Source organism: Anas platyrhynchos, chromosome 10, assembly GCF_047663525.1.
Source record: "Anas platyrhynchos isolate ZD024472 breed Pekin duck chromosome 10, IASCAAS_PekinDuck_T2T, whole genome shotgun sequence".
Lineage (NCBI taxonomy): Eukaryota > Metazoa > Chordata > Aves > Anseriformes > Anatidae > Anas > Anas platyrhynchos.
This window is the reverse complement of record NC_092596.1, coordinates 5,405,707-5,428,641: the sequence shown is the minus strand read 5'-3', so window position 1 is coordinate 5,428,641 and position 22,935 is coordinate 5,405,707. Positions and strand designations below refer to the sequence as shown.

Genomic DNA, 22,935 nt, shown 5'->3' with positions numbered 1-22,935 from the left:
AATCTGCTGCAGGAATGGCCAAAATAAGGTTTCTTTCCTCCCTGATGGGCTGTTACTAAATCTAGAGGTTTTCACTTAGAATGTTAGTTAAATACCTGGGAATCCTGGAACGCCTGGAACCCCGGGATCGCCCTTCATTCCATTCAGACCAGGACGACCAGGATCCCCCTGAACAGAACAGCTTCACGTTATTCACTCATCTCTCCAGTGGTTTCAGAAAAAACATAAAAGCTGTGGCTAGGGGACAGATCAGCACATTTTGGGTCTGTGAAGTAGTGCTTTGGAGGGCTGAGGCCCTGCATCCTGCCTGGTGCAGCAGGTGCTGTCAGAGAAGACTGGAACATGAACAGCTCTTATGGGAATGTAATGGGGAACAACTGCCCAGGTACTGGGGGATAATGAAGGGTAAGACCCCCTATCTTGATACGAGGCAGGATATTAGCTACCACCACATTTGGCTTTTATTTTACCACAGTAAAATGCGTGTTCCACCAAACATGTTCAGTTTTTATCACATTTAAAAACAAACTAACAGAAAACCATTTCTTGTCCTACCTGGCGTCCAGGTGGTCCTTGATCTCCCTTTTGACCAGTCAGGCCAGGAGGGCCAGGCTGACCTGGGTTCCCTTTTGCCCCTTTAAGTCCTCCACTGCCTGGTGGCCCCCGTGGACCTTCTGGGCCTGGCGAACCTTAACATTGTGGAACAAATATGCACATGTCAGTACTTGTCAACTGTTCTCCCCAGGATTGTGCCTTCAGTGTAAAAAAATAAATAAAATTGGCTTGACTTCCCGTTTATGTTTCGATGCTGAATTCAAATAGAATAAACTAAAGGGAAAACAAATAGAGGGATTATTTGTACCACCCAAATCAGGAATCAGGCCTCCTGGTATAGCTGCTGAAGAGGAGCAGGTCTTTCCGGAAGGCAGTGCAACTCACCTGCATTAAAGGCTTACCAGTGACCAGGCAGCTGGCTTTAGTAGGAGCCAAGAAACCCCAAATTAGATGGTACAAATATCCCCTCCGCTGACCTGCATTGCATTCACTGTCTCTTAACAGACTCAAGAATGTAAAAATACTGCTGCCTTTTTGCTGTTGGAATGTGTAATACCTGCTGAGGAGCCTGGTGTACGCTGTCTGCTGACTGCTGGGCAGCAGGAAGCCACTCGTTTCGTCTTGCCTGAATACTAAGTAGAGCTGCAGGCACTACCTTCTGCTCAGTGACCCTCCCTCCAGCTGATTTGTCTATCTTTAGTAGAATTATGCTCTGTAAATCCAACAGAGGAACTGGGCCAGTCTTTAAATATTTTCCCTTTGAAACGGCCATGTTAATCCAAAAGAAAGGAGTGGTTTTAAATGAAACCTAGGTATTAGGAGCTCTGGAAAATGAGACCCCATCTTTATGCCACTCTCTAAATAGAAAGCAACTTGTGGCAAAACAAACTGTAAGCAAGTGCAGCAACGGCTTATAGCACTTTACAACTTAGATCTCATAATTGGATTAACAGAAGGATCTCTTTGCAGGACAGCACTATGACATTCTCCCCCGTAGTACAACAAATCTAATAACATTTAGCAGTGTGCTGGATTTTCAGTTCTTAAGAATTTAAAATGTCCTTTGAAACCCTCATGGTCTATGTTCAGTGGATAAATCTGATAAGCTGTATTTCTGCATGCAAATCTGAGTGTAGAATTCATTCCAAAAATATCTTTTTAAAATAAGAGCCATTTTGTACTGTATTTCACACATATCCTATTGTGGTTTCAGCTACAGAAAACATCCCATCATGCAAGAGTTTTTTGTGTTCATTTTGTTCTTTTAAACCGGTCCAGTACTGTACACATGCAAATTATAACAGGTTACCATCTGAGGCATGCTAATCAAACACATACAGTCTTGCAGGGTAACCACAGTCCTTAAAAAACTAATCACAGAATTACAGGAAAACATCTGTTTCTCTTACATCAAATGCAAGGCAGTAAAATAAATTGACTGAGTTAAGAGTCTAACCTGGAGGACCTGGAAGGATCAGAGTTCACCAAAGCCCAATGATCGATGTTAGAAGGGTCAGACATCACACAGTACAAAACAAGATTACTAGTTAGAAATAGTACAGATGACAGCATATACACTACACATTAACCCATTTCACCAGCATATTTTGTATTTACAATATAATCCACATGCATGCATAAAACCATACATGAGTACACAGCAATATGTATTTTCAGATACAAGTTATTCTGGTGACTAGGCTCTACTAAGACTAATTTGACACTTCATTTAATGGCAAACCTAAAGCTTTACTATGTGTTATTGCTTTAACACTACAGCTGAGGCCTGCCACTAGTTAGTCCTACTCACAATGGGGTTTAGGCTATGTAACCATTTCACTGACAATATTCAGCACTCCCAGGGCCTGGAGCTTGGCAAATACACAAGGAAATTGTGAATGACAGCTTATTTTTGAAAAAAATCTGCCTTGGGCAGGGCAGAAGTGTGATTAATACAGGGACTTAACACTACTAATCAGGTAATAGTGTCACCTAACTGTGAATAAAACTCTAGGACTGAAAAGTAGGCATATATCCTCCCCAAAACAGTAAGCAGAATTGATACGGACCAAAAGGGCTGCAAATGCTATCAGCAAAAATACGGGGGAATTAACAAATTTGTAATTTGTCATCTACTGTTGGAATTACTTTTTCTTAATAAAAATACCCCAAGATGCTAATTTACCTGTTTAAAGTTATGGAAAACGGCATGTGATAACATCCTTAGAAAAATGGTTTAAATGTAAGCTGCTTGTCCCTACCATGCTCCTGAATTAATATGTAATATAAATTAATATTAATATGGCTCCTGTCCCACTCGCATCTTTCATGTCAGTGAAATGATTTAAATATATGAATGTATAACCATGCAATTTACAGCTAAAAACTACAATAAATACATATCAGGTTTACCTTGATGCACTATTTCTTACATATTTGGTAAATCATTTTAAATACTAGGTGTAATACAGCTGTTAAAAATAATGACATGGACATTTCATTGTTTCTGTTAAGTACTCATAAACTTTATTTTACTGTTAGCTAAGTTTTGCTATGATTTATCGATCTCTCCTATACGTGTCAGTTATTGAATGCTGGCTGGGTACAGTCACAGGGTGGAACAAAATATGAAGCCATTGGTAAGTTCCTCCCTGCATACCCATAATGGGAGCCTTCCCTGAAAGTGTGGTTACTGCTTATGTGACCATGATTTATTTAAAAGAAAGACATATTTTTTATTTTTTCCCAATGATTTCATAAAGCTAAATGTGTATTTAGGTTTTGAACCATCAGGGGCTACCACATTTGATACCTCACAGTGCTTAAGACAGCATGCTAAAATCTTCCTTTATTAAATTTCACTGGCAGTTCTTTCCTTCCTAAAAATCATCATAGCAAAACTTAAAGACTTCATTATTAAGTAGATATGCCAAGTCATTTTTAATCTAGACATAAATGGTAGAGTCTTCCCAAGAGCTGGCTTGTAGTACCTGTTGATATGGTAAAATTAAGACAAGCTTGTGAAAATGACCATGTTCTTGCCAATCCTGCTCCTGCTCCTCCTCCCTAGTGGTACGGAGGAGAGGGCTGTGTGCTTCATTTTCATTAAATACATGTTAAAGCAAGAGCTTTCCTCATTTCCTCTAACCATGTACTGGTGAAACAAAACGATGGGAATAAGGATTTCTCTACACCATAAACTTAAAACGCTCTACATTGGGAATGTAAAACATTACAATTGCTCTGTGTAACTTTCCTATGGTGCCTCTTGGTATAAAAGCAGCTAATTCATTTATGTCACTTCAGAGCATCCAAAATCAATAGCAGCAGGTGTTACAAAAAATAAGTACTGTCATTTGTCGAAGCTGCAAAACACAATTATACAGCAAAGGCACAGGAGGACAGCACAATATGTTTAAAAAAGAGGAAAAATAGTCTATCTTTTTTTTCATCTGCTCTGGGAATAAATAGGCTAAAACACATTTCACAGTCAGGGACACTATAAAAGCCTTGCAAATCTGGACCCACATGACATGACCTTCCATCATGGGGAACGCTGTCCTTCCAGTCCTGCAACAACATGGAGGAAGAGTCTGAAAGCCAGCTCTAAACTCTTCTTTTCTACCACAAATTAAGAGGTACGCATGAAAAATGACTCAGCATATCTACATTTAGACACTAAAAACATATATACTTCATATCTTCATGCAAAGTTATTATTTTGGAGTTAAGGGGCTAACCTGAGGGACCTGGGAGTAGGGGGTCAGAGTTCACCAAGGTCATCATTAGAACAAGGGAAAAACATCAACATTGTTAGAAAAGTCAACAAACAAACATATTCAACTAAACCTTTCTTTTTAGATTTAGCTCAATATTCCTTTACATACAGTATGCAAAACACCAAACTATTATTATTCATTGCAATGAAAACTAGACATATGGAATAACAGCAATGTTATGTTGCCCTGGAAATTGACTTCATTTTATCATTGATTAATCAATCCCTCCCAACATCATCTATCCAAATGTGTTTTAGGGGCAACCCAGCTGAAGTCAGAGTGCTTTACTGTTTGACCTCATTGCTTTTGCTAATCTTAGAATATACGCAGAAGTCAACAACAAACAGTATACGAATACAGCTTCTGTTTTTATTTATGTCCCTGGAAGGGGAGTAATTTGACAGCCAGACAACTGCTTTTATGACTAGCTGCCTTATGTTGAAACGTTACAAAAATCAGCATTTCAACAATAGACTGTGTTATCATTTGAAACAAAAGGCTAGAGTGCTGATTGTACCAGAACTGTAATAATAGTTTGGTTTGTCCACATTAGTTCATGCATAACTGAGCAAAACAAATGCTTTACTTTATTCATTGCATGCAACAAAAATAGAAATCAGAGAAAGAAAGAGAGAAAGAGAGAGAACATGGCTGAGCAGAACCTCACTGGCTGTTGTTTTTTTTTTTTTTCTCCAATGCTGATAAAACTACACAAAATGAGTACCACTACTCCTCTGCTTCCCCATTCAATTTGAGTCAGTAACCACCCAATTCATACAGAAAAGTGTAAACAGGATGAGAAGCTTCAGAAAAACAGCAATGCTACAGCAGAGCATAGAATCTCAATTAGTAGTTTTATTAAACATCAGGAGATGCTTAGCTGCTTTTTTTTTTTTTTTTAAAGGTATCAGAATCAAGCCTGAGGAAAAAAAAGGGATCTTAAATTCTTCCCAAGTGTTCCCTGTAAAACTAAATTATCCCTTGATATCTAAAGTGAAAAACACACGTGTGGCAGCTATTTTACAAATACACCAGCTCAAGACTGACTTTCCGCAAACAAATCTTTGAACAACAGAAAAATCTGAGGTCAGAGTTTGAGAATGCAAATAAATTGAGGGCAACAAACATTTTATGACAAAAATCAAATTCTAAAACAAGCAAGGAAGTTGCTCAGCTATGTTAACTCAGCATGGTGAGTTTTTCATTCCCAGAATTAGTTGGTGCAGGAACAAAATGCAAACATGGAATGGAAAGATGAACACAGCATGATGGTGCGCTGAATCCAAGGGAGCCACATGACACAATGGAGCAATGACTTATGTTACATGACCTGAGGATGAAGAGGCAGCTATCCAATTTGATCATGCTGTGATGCTAACGTGAATTTGATTTTCATGACTCTTAAAATGATGGATTTGTTACTTTTGTGGTTTTTTTGTGTGCGATGACATTTGCAGGATTGTCACATGATCAGCAAAGGTATCAGATGTTCAAAAGTCGGTATCGTGCTCGCTAGATGATTTCTGTGACAGCATGCGGAGAATCTCACATTTATTAAAATCTATTTTTGCTGCCAGGTATCAGAAACGAATAGAAACTGAGGATGTTTTATTTTTAGATACTGTCCCTTTTGGCAACAAAATCCTTTTGTTGCCCATAAATACTTAAGACCTATGCCATGAGGCTTGAACTTACCATCCAAATAAATTGACAAAGTCTAAACACTGATAACCTAGCAGCAAAATGCAAAAGTACTGGCAGATGTTGATGGGCATGGATCACACTCTTACCTGGTCTTCCTGGAACACCTGGTGGGCCAGGGCTACCTTTAGGACCTTCCAGAGGTGGCCCTGGTACTCCTGGTGGACCTGGTGGACCCTGTAGGCCAGGGAATCCTTGGAAACCTGGTTCTCCCTTCAGACCTGGAAGTCCAGGTGGTCCTGGTGGGCCAGGTAACCCCAGTTCACCTTTTTGCCCTGTAAAACCAAACAGCCGTATTTATGAATACTGTTACAAACTGGTATGTGGAAATGTCAGTCTGCAGAGCTATTTCTCTCTCTTGATTAAGAAGGTGCAAGTCTGGCCACAACTCATCTCATTTTTGGAGTGAGAAAGTATAAGAATCGAACTAACAAATTCAGAAAAGAATTGGGGCCAATAATTCTTGCAGGAGAAAGTGCTATAGCTTTTGAAATATTAAAAGATCTTACAAAGTCTCACTTTACTACTCAGTGACACTAATTTATAATCATCCTCTGAGTTTATGAACCTACAAACAATGCTTTTCATGAGCTTTATATACCTGCAAAGAAGTATTAATATTGAATATTGTGAATATTAAGACTTCGTTGTTTTTTGGAGACACCACTGAAAGTTAAGGAGTGCAAAATTTTCAAATACATTTAGGGAATTTAGGAATACTACTGGAAAGTAATACAACGTAGATTGTAAAGTTGCTTTTGAAAATATAGCAGACATTTTCAAAGCAGCTTCTGATGTAGGAATGCTTTATTTACTGAGACAGATCAGCAAATTTCCACAAAATGCAGTAGACTCAATTGTCCTGGGTGGATTTATTTTGTCTGCATAATTCTAAGTTACAAAATTCAACTCATTAATGAGTGTCTTTATTACCCTGGTTAGCTGAAAATGATCTACTGTGGAAGAAAAAAAAAAAGTTATTTCTTTTTTATATTCATTTGTTGCAGAAGAAACTTTTTTTTTTTTTTTTTTTTTAATAATATGTACAGACAATTTCCATTCACATTTTTAAACAAAGAACAGCAAGAAACTCTACCTGATAATCCTGGGAGTCCTGGAGGTCCTGGGCGCCCAAAACCTGGTAGACCTGAAAAGAGACAGTTTCATTTAATAACGCACATTTAGATTTCAAGTCTCCAGGAATAGGAATACAAGGCTGCAAAGGATGGAAGTGCAGTTCATCTAAATCTCTGATTACTTTAGACTATCAGGATTCTTATTTACTCCCAGAGTCCACACTAAAGCTAGAGATTTTACTTCAAAATGTATCCGTGACTTTCATAAATATTTCCATCCCTTCCCAAGACGCTCTTTCAGACTTTGTGGTTTAATATATTTGCATTTCTGGTAGGGGTTCTCATTTTAGGGCAGACATTATGCCATTAGGTCATTCTGTAACTGAGCTGAAGCAGTACAGGTACCACTGAATACAAGAATAAGGCTTCATGCTGAATTCATGGAATAAAAATCCAAGAGCTTCTTTGAATTCTTATACTGTGCTTCACAGGCAACTTGGCAGCATCCTTTGTGAACCATTCAGCAGCTGGGAACCACAGAAGCAATTTTGAAGGTGCATGGGTAGTTACCGGAAAAATGGAATAGAGAAAGCAGGATATCACAGCGGAGACTGAAAAGGAGAAAACAAGAACAAAGGACAGCTAACCTGGCTCGCCCTTCTGACCAGCTGGTCCAGGGATGCCATCTCGACCAGGCTGACCCTTTTCCCCTGGAGGACCAGGAGGGCCAGGACGACCAATATCACCTAAAAGGAGTATACAACACATTAGGACAGTAATGGCTAACCTGCAATAAAATAAAATAAAAAGCACACATCCCCTGAATTTTGAAGCGTGACAATGTAATATCAAATTTACAAAGGTGTAATCTTAAAATTAAAACGTCTCTATCTCTCCCCTGACAATTTAGAAAAGACATTTCATCCCATGACCTTTTAAGCAGTTAACTAAAAATAATATAAAGCTTTTCTTTAGCATAAATTGGAACTTTTCCCCTATAGAAGGAGGTTAGACCACTGGAATACACAAACAAAGCTGGTAAATACTGAAGCAGTTAGCCACGTGCTTCAATGGCTTATGATTACAACAGCAGTCAAAAGCTGTGAAAAACAAATTAAAACTTCTTTCTTTTCTGTTTCAGTGTTTCAGTGAAATGAGTGTGCACAATGGTGTTTGAGCATCTATGTACACATTAGATAGATTTTCACCACGTTAAAAAGAAGAAAGGAAGTGGCTTCATGTGTTCCGCTTTTCACAGAAGCAGCTGACCTCTGCAGCACTGCTCATGCTCACCTACTGGCCCAGGTGGTCCAGGCAGACCAGGGTTACCCGGAGGCCCCTCGATACCTTTTGGTCCTGGAATTCCAGGCGTGCCTGTAAAATACAGACATTTCAATTAAAACATTGGCATTTTAGCAGATTTTGAAACACTATAAGCTGAGATGCCGTGAGCAATAAATCAGCTAATTGTATCAAGATACTGCATTTATGCCCATTTTGCAGATTTAGAGCTGATCAAGGAGATGAACTATAAAGCAAAGAATGTACAAAACCAGAATGTACTACTATGACTGTCCTTACTGTTACTTTGAAGACTCTTAATTGCTGAGTGCCAGTGGCTGAGGACAGTCAGTCTGTCAGTCTGTTAGAAAATAACCATTCTAGAGACAAGTATTACTTGTTGACAAAAAGTGCAGGCATTATGAACTATGGCTGGCCAGTCCTTCCCCAACCCTCTTTTCCTTCACTGAAAAAGGATCTTAAGAAAAATGGTCTTAGTATTTATAACTGATTCTTACCCCTACAGCATGAACTGAGTGGGAGGTAGAAAAAACAATTAACCTGTTGGAATATGTCCGCTCTGAACATCATCTGAGCCTGATCAAGGTAGTACCCGAATACACCATTTTGACTGTTCACAGTTTTTGAGGCATGACGTGAAGCACAGGTTAAATACTTTCAGGTTCACAGCCAGGCTTTTGTTTTCTGCTAAGCTTCTTGCTGCCATGACTACACTATTATAAATTCTCTGATTTCCTATGTTAAAGAAAGCTCAAGCATGCTTGCAGAACAGCCTTTATCACTACAAGTACAGCATAGGCAAAAACCTTGCTTTTTTAAGCTATATTTAGGATATCTGTAAATTGAGAAGTGGAAGAACTGACATTTATCATCCATGAACAATCTCTATTAATATTTCCAGTGAAGAGTACAAAATCTAACTTCATTATGTTTCAGAAAGATTTCTCTTTATAACATTTTTTTAGACAATAAACACGATAAAAAGTCCAGCTTTCCTGATTACACTTTTTTCTCTTTATTGATTCATGAAGGAAAAACAGAGCCAAACACAGGTATTTTGTGGGTCAGGAGAGGAGAATACAACCACTGTAGGGAGTGGAAAGCATTGGCTCACACAACTATTACCTTCCCTCAAAGCAGATGGGTGATTTCAGAAGGCAGTCTGAAGTGATGCATTCACACACTTACACTTGCAGTGACAGTTCCAACAGCACAAAGCTTAGAAACACCAGATTGCTAGAAACTTTTGAGAGAAGCTGCAGCCCTCCACCAATTACCCACTGTGTTTAGATATATATATATACCAATATAAAAGAGCAAGAGGGAAAAAAAAAATCTGTTCAGAATTACCTGGGAATCCAGGAAGGCCTGGCTCTCCTTTTGCACCAGGATTGCCTGGCAGTCCAGGCAAACCAGGATTTCCAGCTACACCTTTACTGCCTGGACTACCCGGGTATCCAGGCAAACCAAGATCACCCTGGAAAATATTAAGCAGAAATAAGAAGCCAGTCTTTGTAGGATGAGTAATTTATTTTTGTAAGTTCCCAGTCTTACCATCACAAAAAGGCCAGCATTATATTGTGCACATTTCTTCTTACATCCAGTTAATGTTAATAATCTTACAAAAAATGAGTTGCAAATAGCTTATACAAAGAAGTTAACAGTTTCCCCCTTCAATTTGTATATATACCATATCATAGCTTTTCTTCAAAAGGAGCATACATTAAACAAAATCAACACAAAAACAAAACAAACCACCACAAAACAGAATTATTCTCTTTTCTTGCAGAATAGTCAGATTTTTAGTCTTTGACAGTGGAGTTTAATTTTGAATGTAACCAGAAAAACATCACTGCTGTATCTCAATCATACAGCACTTCAATGTTGTATCAACATTTTCAGTTTGCCAGTAGAGCTTTCTCTTAAGCAAATCTTCAACTTCTATTAAGAGAACCAAGCACTTTCTAGATCTTTGATACTAGTGATGATGTAAGTGAGAAAGGAAAGTCAAATTATTTTGCACACACCTCTGCAATCCTGATGCATTCCTATTTAATTCTACACTGTTATGCTCACATGCCAGTTCATCTATTGGGCTTTCCTAGATGTTCCAGAAGTTTGATATTCAAACACCCTACACAACTTTAAAAGTTTTAGCCATAAACAAATGTTAAATCCTAAAGATTATTTGGGTTACCAGTGTTTTGAACAGTATGTGTATAATGTTTGAACAGAATGAACAGTAATTAAAGCATTTTAAAGTAGAAGAAAATGGCGTCTCCTCTGAATTTACACATAATGATGTATGTGACAATTAGAAAATGAACAAAAAACAGAAGTTTGGTCTATAAAATCTACCAAAAAGTTGGTCTATGGCTTTTGACAGTCTTGACAGACCCACATAATATTTTCAACATAGAATCATAGAATCATAGAATATCCTGAGTTGGAAGGGACCCTTAAGGATCATCAAGTCCAACTCTTGACACCGCACAGGTCTACCCAAAAGTTCAGACCATGTGACTAAGTGCACAGTCCAATCTCTTCTTAAATTCAGTCAGGCGCGGTGTTTAAGGTCACTTGTTATTTACCTAGCTGTAGGGATTTAAAAGCAATCTTCTACTCCCTATTGTGGTTTATTCTCTGCCCAAGCTGTACAATCTCCCTAGAGCATCAAAACTACTTTCACAACAAAACCAAGAGGATCATGGCACTAGCTGGAAAATAAGCAGCACATTTTAAGAAGCCAAGATTCTTTGACTTGGCAGTACCCCGTGATAATGCAGAAATAAAAAAGAAATCTGTGGAGCTTTAATCATGCATTGTTTTTGCTAAATGAATTGCTATTCAACATCAGTTATAAGGTATCAGTGAAGTCTACTAGATATTCCGTTTCTGTCACTTTTTTGTGGGTGACAGAAAGGAAGATATAGGCAAGTGTTAGTACAAGTGTTTTACAAATTTTAATCAGCATTAAACATGATATATCAATTCCTTGGTAATTTATTCTTAAGTGCGTATTGTTTTAACTTTTTTCTAGAATTAGCTGCTTCATGAGACGTAGGAACAAAAATACTCACTGTATAATTCCCTATCAACTATCAAAATGTCAGCAGGTATCAATGTAAACCAGGCTACTAATTGAACACAATTTGGAAGGTCAGGTAAACAGTCTTCTGCTCTAACCAGATTGAACATTATATGAATGTTTTCACCAGTAAAATTAGAAATTTTTGCTCCCACCTGAAAATAACTGACTACAGGAAATCCTGCTTGTTATAAATACATTTACATACATATTTATCATAGAATCATAGAATCATAGAATATCCTGAGTTGGAAGGGACCCTTAAGGATCATCAAGTCCAACTCTTGACACCGCACAGGTCTACCCAAAAGTTCAGACCATGTGACTAAGTGCACAGTCCAATCTCTTCTTAAATTCAGACAGGCTCGGTGCAGTGACCACTTCCCTGGGGAGCCTGTTCCAGTGTGCAACCACCCTCTCCGTGAAGAACCCCCTCCTGATGTCAAGCCTAAATTTCCCCTGCCTCAGCTTAACCCCGTTCCCGCGGGTGCTGTCACTGGTGTTAATGGAGAAAAGGTCTCCTGCCTCTCGACACCCCCTTACGAGGAAGTTGTAGACTGCGATGAGGTCTCCCCTCAGCCTCCTCTTCTCCAGGCTGAACAGGCCCAGTGCCCTCAGCCGTTCCTCGTACGTCTTCCCCTCCAGGCCTTTCACCATCTTCGTAGCCCTCCTCTGGACACTCTCCAACAGTTTCATGTCCTTTTTATACTGTGGTGCCCAGAACTGCACACAGTACTCGAGGTGAGGCCGCACCAGCGCAGAGTAGAGCGGGACAATCACCTCCCTTGACCTACTAGCGATGCTGTGCTTGATGCACCCCAGGACACGGTTGGCCCTCCTGGCTGCCAGGGCACACTGCCGGCTCATATTCAACTTGCTGTCTACCACGACCCCCAGATCCCTCTCTTCTAGGCTGCTCTCCAGCGTCTCATCGCCCAGTCTGTACGTGCAGCCAGGGTTTCCCCGTCCCAGGTGCAGGACCCGGCATTTGTTCTTATTGAACTTCATGCGGTTGGTGATCGCCCAGCTCTCCAACCTATCCAGATCCCTCTGCAAGGCCTTTCCACCCTCAACAGAGTCCACAACTCCTCCAAGTTTGGTGTCATTATACATATCATATTTGTCATTATACATATCATATATTAAAATATAGTTAAAAAATCAACACAGAATCTGATTTTCTCATTTAATTTTCTATTGAAGAATTTTGGAAACATACCTTTGGTCCAGGGAGACCAGGAATACCAATGCTTGAAAGTCCAGGGTCACCTTTCTCCCCTTTCAATCCAGGAAATCCAGCAGGCCCAGGCTGCCCTGGACGTCCTGCTATTCCTTGGCTGCCTTTAATCCCTGGGGGACCTGTCCAAAATATAAGATGCAAGTTTTATAAACATAAACAAACTTCTGCAGTGGTTTAGAGAAATCACTTAAATTATACCCAATCATCAACTGAACTAGAAAGAACCAACAGTATCACTGGTTGATTTTGAATACTTAATGTGTGTGCTGTCTTTTTTTGCTTAACTAAAACTAAAACAATTATCTAAAATCTCACAGCTTTTTCATGACACCTCTAAGAATTTTTTTTTCATTCTTAATTTACACAAATCCAAACACCTCCTTTTACTACCTAGGTACAATTTAACACTAGAATCCTCAGAAACTGAAAGTTTGTTTCAGCAGCCTTTCTAAAGAAATGAATTCACTTTGTCCTTCCCCTTTTCTCATTCTATCTGATATCTCTCTACCAAAACCTGGGTTTATCAATTTTTTTCTGAACTGTTTCATAGATTGGAGTCTGAGAAATCAGAAGATGAAAATTACAAGACGTAGATAATTCTACTTCTAGTTTTGCAAGTACTTTAAAATAGCACACATTTACAATATATGAGCTATTTGAATTTTCTCTTTTAATGGGTATTTCTGATTTCTTATGTACTACTTTAACAATGTGCACATAGGACTTGCAAATTCCCATTCAAGTATGTTATTAGGTACTGCACACAAGCAGGTCCACCTCAGTATCATGAAAATGGTACAAAGCACTATGAAAAGCACTAGCCAAGATGGTATAAAATACAAGCCTGGTAACTAACCTGGAAGGCCCATCTCTCCCATGGCACCTTTTAACCCTGGAGGTCCTGTTGGTCCTGGCTGCCCAGGAAGCCCCGTGTCTCCTTTGATGCCTAGGAAAGTTGTGGGTTTAGTTAATTAATGACAATAATTAAAATTTTCTGGTATTTATGTGTTGTTATACAAATATGCCTGCCATCCAATTACAAAGGCAATGGATTTTGAGTTGGTTTAGGCCTCGAACTTCTTCTACATGCTTTTTCTCCATTTGTAGGGAAATTTTAAACTTCTTCAGTTCTGTGCCAGGACAGGACAACTTCTTCTCTGTTCTGAAGGTTAGTCTGATGAAATGGGTCAAATCTCAGTCAATGATTTAGTAACCATCTGAAATAATTTAGAACTGGTGTGACTTGGTCTCCTGTGAATTGTTTTGCAGAATGAGCACATTATCTCTTCCTCATTTGCAATAGGTATTCAGGAGCTTTTATTAGGAAATTAAATGTAACCTACAATGCTCTAACTAGTTTGAGTCCTGGATGGTAAAAAAAAAAAATAAAAAAAAATCCCAAAGCCCAACAAAGTATTTAGAGCAAGACCTACATCACATCAGACATAGTGAGCAAAGATTCAAGATTTCAGATTGTGTGATAGCTGTAGGAAAAACACTGCAAGACAGAATTTGTTTTCTTGATCCCTGCAATTCTTGAAAGCAAAGATGCGACATCCAGAGAGCCTTCAAAATACATTCAATCAGCCATTTGCAAAGTGCAGGTATAATGATTAACAATGTAAGAAATGAAGGTGAAAAGAACATGCACGTCCGGTTGGCAAATCCTGCAGTCATGTTGCTTACTCAAGCAACAAGCACTTACCCAGTCATCCTACAGATTTTCCTAATGTCTTTTAGGAGGAAAGAGCTCAAAGCATGCTGTTTGGATAATGATTTTAACAGCCCAAAACTGTGCTGCAGCTCTAAGTGTAAATCCAAATGCTTTGCTTAGATATGCCTGGATTAACATCCCAATCCCATGGTATAAAAATGCATGAAATGTTTTTACATAGCAAAACTATCCGAGACCTGGTTTACTTACCTGGCAACCCTGGTGCACCTGGGGGACCACTAAGTCCTGGTGGTCCTGGGTCACCTTGGAGACCTTGATAACCTTTCTGCCCTGATAGACCAGGAATACCTTAAAGAAAAACATATATTTCATTATTATTATTACTACTTCTACTATATATTTGCTTTTCTGCTAGATGATCAGATATTTACATGTGTGAATAAAAATCCAAACAGGGATTTTTCTTCAGTAAACATAATTCCCCCTAGTTCTGGCAAGGAGAAGTATCATAGAACAAAAACATACTCTTTCTAGAAAGTGTAAAATGAGTACAAAATGGAAATAATATTCTGTAAGTAGGAGAAAAAGCAAATTTCTGACTAATGCTAATACAATTCACTCAGAAGGGACTCTTTGGATGAGCAGACTCTGTGCTAACCTCTGTATATTCATTCAGATTAGTTATGTTTAATTTCATTCCGATTATGTTAATGTTTAATTACATTACTACACCAAAAGCACTTTGGGATTGAGCCATTACAAAATGTAACACAGGTATTTTGGCAGATTTTTTACAGATACCATATGGTTTTAATCCCATACAATAAATTTGTGCTGCCCTGAAGGCACAGTTAAGTCTGTCCTCTACAGCTCTCGCTTAACAGAGAAAAAATAAAAAGGCAGGTGTCTTAGGAGCTTACCTAGGCTTTGCAGAAATTAATACAATAGATAAATTAGCATAATCACGGCTGGGCCAACATTAGAGAAAGGCATTCTAGTTCTCTCAAGGGTAGAATATTTTTACTCTTCTCAAGACAAAATTAGAGTCCACAGGAGACATCAGAGCACTTGAGGGGATAAGGGAGGGGGAGTAGAAACACAAGCCAGAGAGAAAACAGACTTGAGTGAACTCAGAAAACCTTCCATGCTTAACCCGCATCCTGAGGTGACACACACACAGATGACATTCTGCTCAGCTGAGGGTGAGTTTACAGAGACACCCAAAGGGAGAATTTGGAGGTGATGCATGAGTAGATGACCTCTGCAAGTCCATCCTACAAGGCAAAGCCCCAATGGCCTAAGAGACAGCAGGAATGCAGCTGGCAGAGCAGCCATGACAATGATCTCTCGCTGTGCTTCAGAATAGTATTTAGAAGACTCAATCCTAATCCTGGTGAGAGCACTTTAGTGCCTACACAGAGTACCTTGGTCATAGAACCCCTTAAAAGTGCAGCCTAAATTAAGAGAACCTTATTTTACCTCCTTGTTCTGAGTATTTTTTCTGTAAGAAAGAATGAACTGCAATGGATTTAGGTACAGGTCACGTATCTCTATAGCACAAACCACTTCCCCAGACCCACATGCAAAATTCTGTACCTGGAACACCTGGCTCGCCTTTTTCTCCTTTTGCTCCTAGTTGTTTTGGATCAATTTTTCCAGGTGGACCTGGCAGGCCTGCTTCACCTTTGATGCCTTTCTGTCCTACCAGTCCAGGAGGCCCAGGTGGGCCAGGTAATCCATTATTACCTACAGGAGGTAAGACAACAAATGGGAACAATACAGTCCGTAAGGTAGACTAATATATTTCTAATCCTTTTTCTTACATAGGTTGGCCATGATTTATTCATGAAGTCTGAACCCACTGAATGATCAGTCAGTTTATGCAGGGTTCTCCACAGCATCTCAAACCTTGGAACAACTGTAGGTGGAGTGTGTGGGGATGTCTGCATGCTGCAAGGAGGCAGTATGTCAGCTCTGGACAGCCCAGAGGAACCAGCTGTGTGTGAACCTCATTGAGACAGCTCCAAGAGCTCCACCACACTGAACCAATAGAACAGAGGAGTTGCAACGGCTACAGCAGCTTTGGATTCATAGCCCCATTGTTCTATGGAGATCACTCTTTTCTTTTCTTATTTATTTTTTTTAACCACACTCCTCCAAAATACATCTCCAAAAAGGGGGTTGGAAGAATGTAGCTAGAACACACTTCTCTGTGATATTTACAGACCTGACTGGGAATGACTCCATAACCAAAAGCTATCAATGGTCTTCTTTCTGCTGCTTGAGCAGAACTTATTTCAAAAATAATGCTCTACTTGGGCACCATCAATCCAAAGATAACTTTTTAAAAATAGCTAACATTGCATGACATCATTTTTTAAAAAAAAAAAAAAAGTGACTTAATCACAGAATCACAGAACTGTAGGGGTTGGAAGGGACCTCGAAAGATCATCGGGTCCAACCCCCCTGCCAAAGCAGGTTCCTCAGAGCAGGCTGCCCAGGTAGGCCTTGAATATCTCCAGAGAAGGAGACTCCACAGCCTCCCTAGGCAGCCTGTTCCTATGCTCCGTCACCTTCACGGAGGGTGCTATGGGTTAAAACTGCAAAGGAATTACGAATATCAGTACTGTTGAGAAGATAGTGCCTGTGGATCCCAGTAATTAATTGTAGATATTAGCATTATGAAGCTTTTTCCACACAGGACATTCTGTATTCTCTTCAGTGTAAAATAAAACAAACATTACCTTTTGAGCCAGGAAGGCCATTTCTTCCAGGAGTTCCTGGGGGGCCTGGAGGCCCAGGGGCTCCCATGACGCCCATCTCACCTTTGGCACCTGAACACATTGAATCGCCATTGTCATTCAGAACACCCAAATCCATCAGTATCTACCTTTTCCCTGCATCACTATGCTATTATTAAACAGGCATATAGAGCCTGAACTATGTTTTAAGGAAATTATAAACACTTCATTGATCTAAATCAGAAAGAATACTCAAAAATGTTACCAATTTTTCCACAGTTAAGTCCTGGGAAGAAAATCAGCAGCACAGTGATCATTTCAGTAAAAAGCATATTTATACCTCCAATAAGTTTAGTCCTCTGGTTTGGAAAATAAATACTTGCTTGTAAGTAAACTTGAATTTAATTGAAATCCAAAAAAGAACTACAAATACAGTACTTTTAGAACCTTTTATATTACTCCTTTATCAAAAGACAGATTCTCAAAACTCAATTTTGAGATTTCCTGTCCAGAGGGAGAAACAGACTGCTGTAACTGAAAACACTAACACAAAGAATAAGGAAATGAGTATTTAAAACTATGTGCTGGATCCAATTGATTGCATTTCTCATAACTCCCTTTAAACAAATTTGATTTTTAAATTGTAGCATTGACTGGAAAACTATCACAAAAGGAAGTTGTTATAATGAAGATGATCAAAGTCATATTTGAAAGTTATGAAACAGTAACATGGAGAATATATGTGTCAAGTTAGAGAGAAGAGTGGAAAGGTGACACGGATTTTAATGCAAGAAATTATAATTAAAAAAAATCAACTATGAAATGTAATAGTTACATGCATCCAACTTTAAGTGAATAGAATAAACATTGAAGCTCTCTAAGCTGACATGTCCAAGCATAAAGAACATTTGTTTTTTGTCCAACTTTGATTTTTGTCCACAGGTAAAAAACTCACCTGGAAATCCAGGAATGCCATCCCGGCCTGGTGGTCCAGGTGAACCCTGAGGTCCTGGGAGGCCAGGGGGTCCTGGATAGCCTGGGGTTCCTTGGTCACCTGGAGGACCAGGAACATCAAAGCCTGGAGGACCTGGATCTCCTTTCTCACCTGGAACGCCTTGTAACCCTAGACAACATTGTTAAAACACAATCTTTTAGCAAAAAGTAAGGTAAAGCTGAAATCTCTCTCTCTCTGGACATGGTACTGTACAAACAGACAAGTTTTATCTGCAGTACATTCCTAGCACTGATGAAAATCCTGCAATTCTTCTAAAACCATTCATTTTTTTAATTATGTCCCAGGCATTAAAGGCCATGTTCTCCTGAAGCTTCTCTTGAAGAGAAGCATTACTAAAATTTTACCAAACTGTATTAAGTGCAGTTGAATAAATCCTCAAAAGGAAAAGAACAACTTTCTTCATTAGCCATTTAAGTCTGGTTAATAAAACAAGAAGCCAAGATTGATTAACCTGGCTTGTATTTTGTCTTTAAGTATAGAGAGATTCTTATATTTCCATTAATGATTCCATTTTATAGCATTCTAAGACAACATCAGCTCAATATTTTTGAAGGCTAGCATTCTGCATTGCATTACATTTCTCTGAGTGAAAAATATGAATTATCAAAATATGCTCAACATTGTTTAATACTAATGATATGGAGCTCGAGATGCTGCTGAAGCAACTGGGAAGCTTGTTTCCCTCCAGTGCACTGTAACAGTGATGGTACTCATTCTTGAAAGGTAGCAGACAAAAACTGATTTTTCTTAAATCTGAAGCTAAGAAAAGGCTTTGGTAAAGAAACCACAGTACCTGGGGAACCTGAGGTTCAAAAGCCAACGAGTTAGAGCTCATCAGGAAGTTGAGACAGGTATCAGTAAGGAGTTGTAATATTCGTTAAGTTAGGAAACAAAATAAAGCACATAGAGATTAGAAAAAAAAAAGGCAAACAAAAACTAAAACACTACCCTAAAGTTACTGAAAACAAAAATACAAAAGTACAAAGAATACAACACTAATGCAGTAAGAGAAACCAGACTGTAAGGAACCTTGGGGGATCTTGTTCAAAGCGCAGCCACCATTGTACATAGAAACAAAAACACAAGTGAGGTATTTTCAAATATTGATGAAACATTCTTTGAAAAATTGGATTATTCCCTCTCCTTGTCTAGCCCTCTCTTCACAAGTGGGGAACAAGATTCTTCTGAACTCTTACATGAAACTGTAGCAGACACTGGCTTGGATACCTTTTGAACAGCAGAGTACATCCTACCAGTTAGCTTCTTGTTGATCTGCATCATATGCCTGTAAAACCCTTCAAATAGGGATTTTCAAAAAGATTCTTCTACGCACACACAAAACACTAAATATGTTTTTTCTTTCTTTGCTTGCTTTGTTTTGTTTTCCCAGACTTCTATGATTCAAATGTACATCTTTTTACTTGCAGAGATGGTATATTACATGTTACATGCCCTAGCATGATGTACTGGGATTATGACATTATGCCAAAACCTCATAAATAACCACAAGGAAGTATTGCTCCAACAGATGGGGGCCCCCATTCTCAATGGCATGAACAAACTTAGAAGTGATGTTTTCATGTGCTTTTTGCATGCTAAAAAGTCAGATCAAGTTTTCTTGACTGCGCAGGCTGTAGACTTCTATTTGTTAATTATAAGCATGCTCCCTTTGGCAGCTGCTTACCACTGCATTAAACTATGGTGTCATGTGCCTGGAACTGCTTACTTTGCAGAGAAAAAACAATACCAGAGGATGGATAGGGATTGTATGTATTATGTTTAAATCGTTCTCTATTAGCAAGTTGAAAAAAATGGTCGAAGTAACATTTACCCCAGTAGTAGAACAAACTTAGTAATTAGCACGATAAAGATACTTAGCAAATATAAATTCATTGTGATTAAATTTCTGGTTTTCAAAAGTCTGACCATATCACAATTGGAATAATATAGACAACACAATAAATTCTAGAGGAATTTGCCACACATTCCAAAAAAAAAAAAAAAAGAAGGTTGTTGAGTTACTGCAAATTATTTTAAGAGGTGGTGCTGTAGAGAAAGGAAAATTTGAACAAGGAAAGCCGCTCAAGAGTTTTCCAAACTACCTGAAAAACAGACCCCCAGAAACGTTACTCTACTGTTGTGTAAAGCAGCAGAATCAAAACAGAATTGTAAGACAAGAGGAAAGGGTTGGGATATAGGAATGGAAAGCACATTGTGCTGTCAAATGAAATAATGAGGACCACTCAAGTGGAGCTTCAGCCATGCCATTAGTAGCCACTATGACTGGTCAGTACAAACATGAAGAGTGAAAATACAAGCAATTCGGCACACTGACTCTACTAGTAATTCTGCATTTGTCAAAACTGATATTTTGCAGAATAAATCCGTGATCACATGAAATCAAGTTCTGGCCAATACCTGAAAAGATGTTACAGGAAGATAAAAGAACATGCATAGTATGAAACATTCAAACTAATACCATTCTAATACCTCTGCCCAGCAACACACACTTGAGTTGCCTTCTGTTTCCATTTAGCCTCAAAAGCAGCTTTCAGTTCAGGAGAGGTACGATAAGTACAGTAAGCCAGGTGAAGAACCTACCTGATGGCTCAGGAACTTTCTGTGCACATTTTTCAAACTCCTTCAGTCCATAGTTTTTTAACACTCAACACATTCAAGGCTTATTGATGCAGCAATCACACACATTCCTTTCCCAACTGGGAAACTAGTGGAAATAATATATTTAAGTATGATCCACACTCTATGTACTGGAGCAGAAATCAAACTCCATGGGGCCTCTTTACTCCAACACTTGCCTGCCTTAAAGAGAAGCACTTTGCTGAGTCTCAGCTTGTAGTGCATAAAGATCTGAGTAAGACCAGCCAGTCTGTGATTCTTGCTCTTAACAACTGACCATAATTTTTTCAACATGCATTGTGAACGATGCCAGCCCCTGTAGCGGCATCCAAACAAATACAAAAAGTGTATGTCACAGGCATGCAATATAAACAGTCAAACAGGCACGGCAAGAACCAGATGGATTTTGAAATGTTTCAGCAGTAGGCAGGCTTAAGTCCACAGAGAATGTTCTCACTAGTTGACAGCCATGCATTTGCAACATGAGGGGTTGGTGCACAGCAGGATCATTCACTGAGTGCAGGAAACAAGGAACTTCCCTAAATAAGCTTTGAGAATAGAACGATGTGCACAGAGATGCAAGAAGTTCCTATCTTCAATAGTCAGCAGTCATTTTAGATGAAATACAATCTACTTCCCTTCAGAGACAGCACAGACATCTGAGGGCAGCTTTCTTCCTCGTCTGTCCCCTCAAAACCTCTGCATTGACGTTGTGCTACCGAACAGTATTTCATAGAGATTTTACTACTACCTGTGCACAACACTTCCTAGAATCTCTGCTGAGGCTCTCCAAGTCTTCTCCAAAGCAGGCTTTTACACCCCGGAGACCTCTCTACATAATGCAAACAGCAGGACTGAATGTAATTTGGTAATAAACATGACACACCAAGTTTTGTCCACTTAACTGGCAAGACAACCACTCCAACAGACAAACTTGCTATTTTTCTTTATCTGTTCAGTGAGACCTTAACTCCCTGCTTGTGATATGCCAGAAATAACCTAAGGGTACAATTCATGTAAATTTTACCTGGTGGGCCAACAGGACCTGGAGGTCCTGGAGGTCCAGGTGGACCTTGTCCTCCGATGCCAGGGATGCCCGGTGGGCCTGGGAGTCCTGGTGGTCCACTTGGTCCAGGGTCACCTAAAAGAACATGCTTTAGTTAGACAGTGAATTCAGTTCAGAGATGCTTGCTTACAGATGCAGAGTGAAGCCTGCATATGGTACTTGAAATCTTGTCCTTGCATGCAAACAAATATGAATCTGATACAGGAAAATAAAACATGTCAGAGGCTATTTCTGCAAGCCAGAGATTTGTGCTCTCTCTATGGACTGCATGCAGTTTACATTTCTAGGCTACACAGAGACGTGGTTTTGCATCACAATCCCCATTAACTCAACAGATGCTCTCTAGCACACCAGACATACTCTGCAGTGTAATACAGATAATGATTAACAGTAGGAATTCACACATTGCTAATGCACGGTGCTTCCACTTGAAGAGTATCAAAACAATTAACTATCCTTTTGGAAAAGTTTTACTCCCCACCCCATAATAATATTTGATGCCAGATGACAGACTTTCAGATACTAACCCACAAACTGCTATCTACTCCCTTGCTCTTATTTTATTTTTTCCTTTTGAGAACATGTTTCCTTTCACACAGGGGTCTGTACTTTGGAAAAATGGACCCTGATGTAATTGTTCTGCTTGTATTTAACTGCCATGTGACTCCCACTTCATCTACAGTTTTAAAAGTTCAACACAGAACAGAAAGACTCCACCATACCTTTGGGCCCTGGAGTTCCATCAAAACCTGCCCGTCCTGGAAGACCAGGGTTTCCTGGGAAGCCAGGATCACCTTTGGGTCCTTGAACTCCTTTTATGCCTGGTGGTCCTGGAGGTCCAGTTGGTCCTGGAACTCCAAATCCACGATCCCCCTGTTGATTAGAATCAATGCATTTTAAAAAGGGAAGGGTTCTTAGTTTAACCTCTCCCAAAAATGTTAGAGCAGCAAAGAAAAAATGCCCATAGTCTTAAGAGTTAAATTTCATTTTCCTACCCTCATTCAAACTCCAAATAGAGAATGTGACTTCCCCACCAGCAAAAGCTGACAAGTGGTGAAAA

The 22,935-nt window shown here is 39.2% G+C and overlaps 1 protein-coding gene across 1 annotated transcript in view; it reads right to left on the bottom strand.

Moving 5' to 3' along the window:
* Positions 1-22,935, bottom strand: part of COL4A5 (collagen type IV alpha 5 chain) — a 90,535-nt gene that overhangs the window by 8,586 nt on the left and 59,014 nt on the right. Inside the window, exons 29-43 of the mRNA XM_027465432.3 lie at positions 22,598-22,748; positions 21,837-21,950; positions 18,113-18,280; positions 17,161-17,250; positions 16,013-16,162; positions 14,666-14,764; positions 13,598-13,687; positions 12,721-12,860; positions 9,764-9,890; positions 8,405-8,485; positions 7,759-7,857; positions 7,132-7,182; positions 6,125-6,310; positions 556-689; positions 96-168 (exon numbers count right to left, since the gene is read on the bottom strand). Coding sequence (XP_027321233.1) covers positions 96-168; positions 556-689; positions 6,125-6,310; positions 7,132-7,182; positions 7,759-7,857; positions 8,405-8,485; positions 9,764-9,890; positions 12,721-12,860; positions 13,598-13,687; positions 14,666-14,764; positions 16,013-16,162; positions 17,161-17,250; positions 18,113-18,280; positions 21,837-21,950; positions 22,598-22,748 — 1,753 coding nt within the window. The remainder of the gene's footprint in view (positions 1-95; positions 169-555; positions 690-6,124; positions 6,311-7,131; positions 7,183-7,758; positions 7,858-8,404; positions 8,486-9,763; positions 9,891-12,720; positions 12,861-13,597; positions 13,688-14,665; positions 14,765-16,012; positions 16,163-17,160; positions 17,251-18,112; positions 18,281-21,836; positions 21,951-22,597; positions 22,749-22,935) is intronic.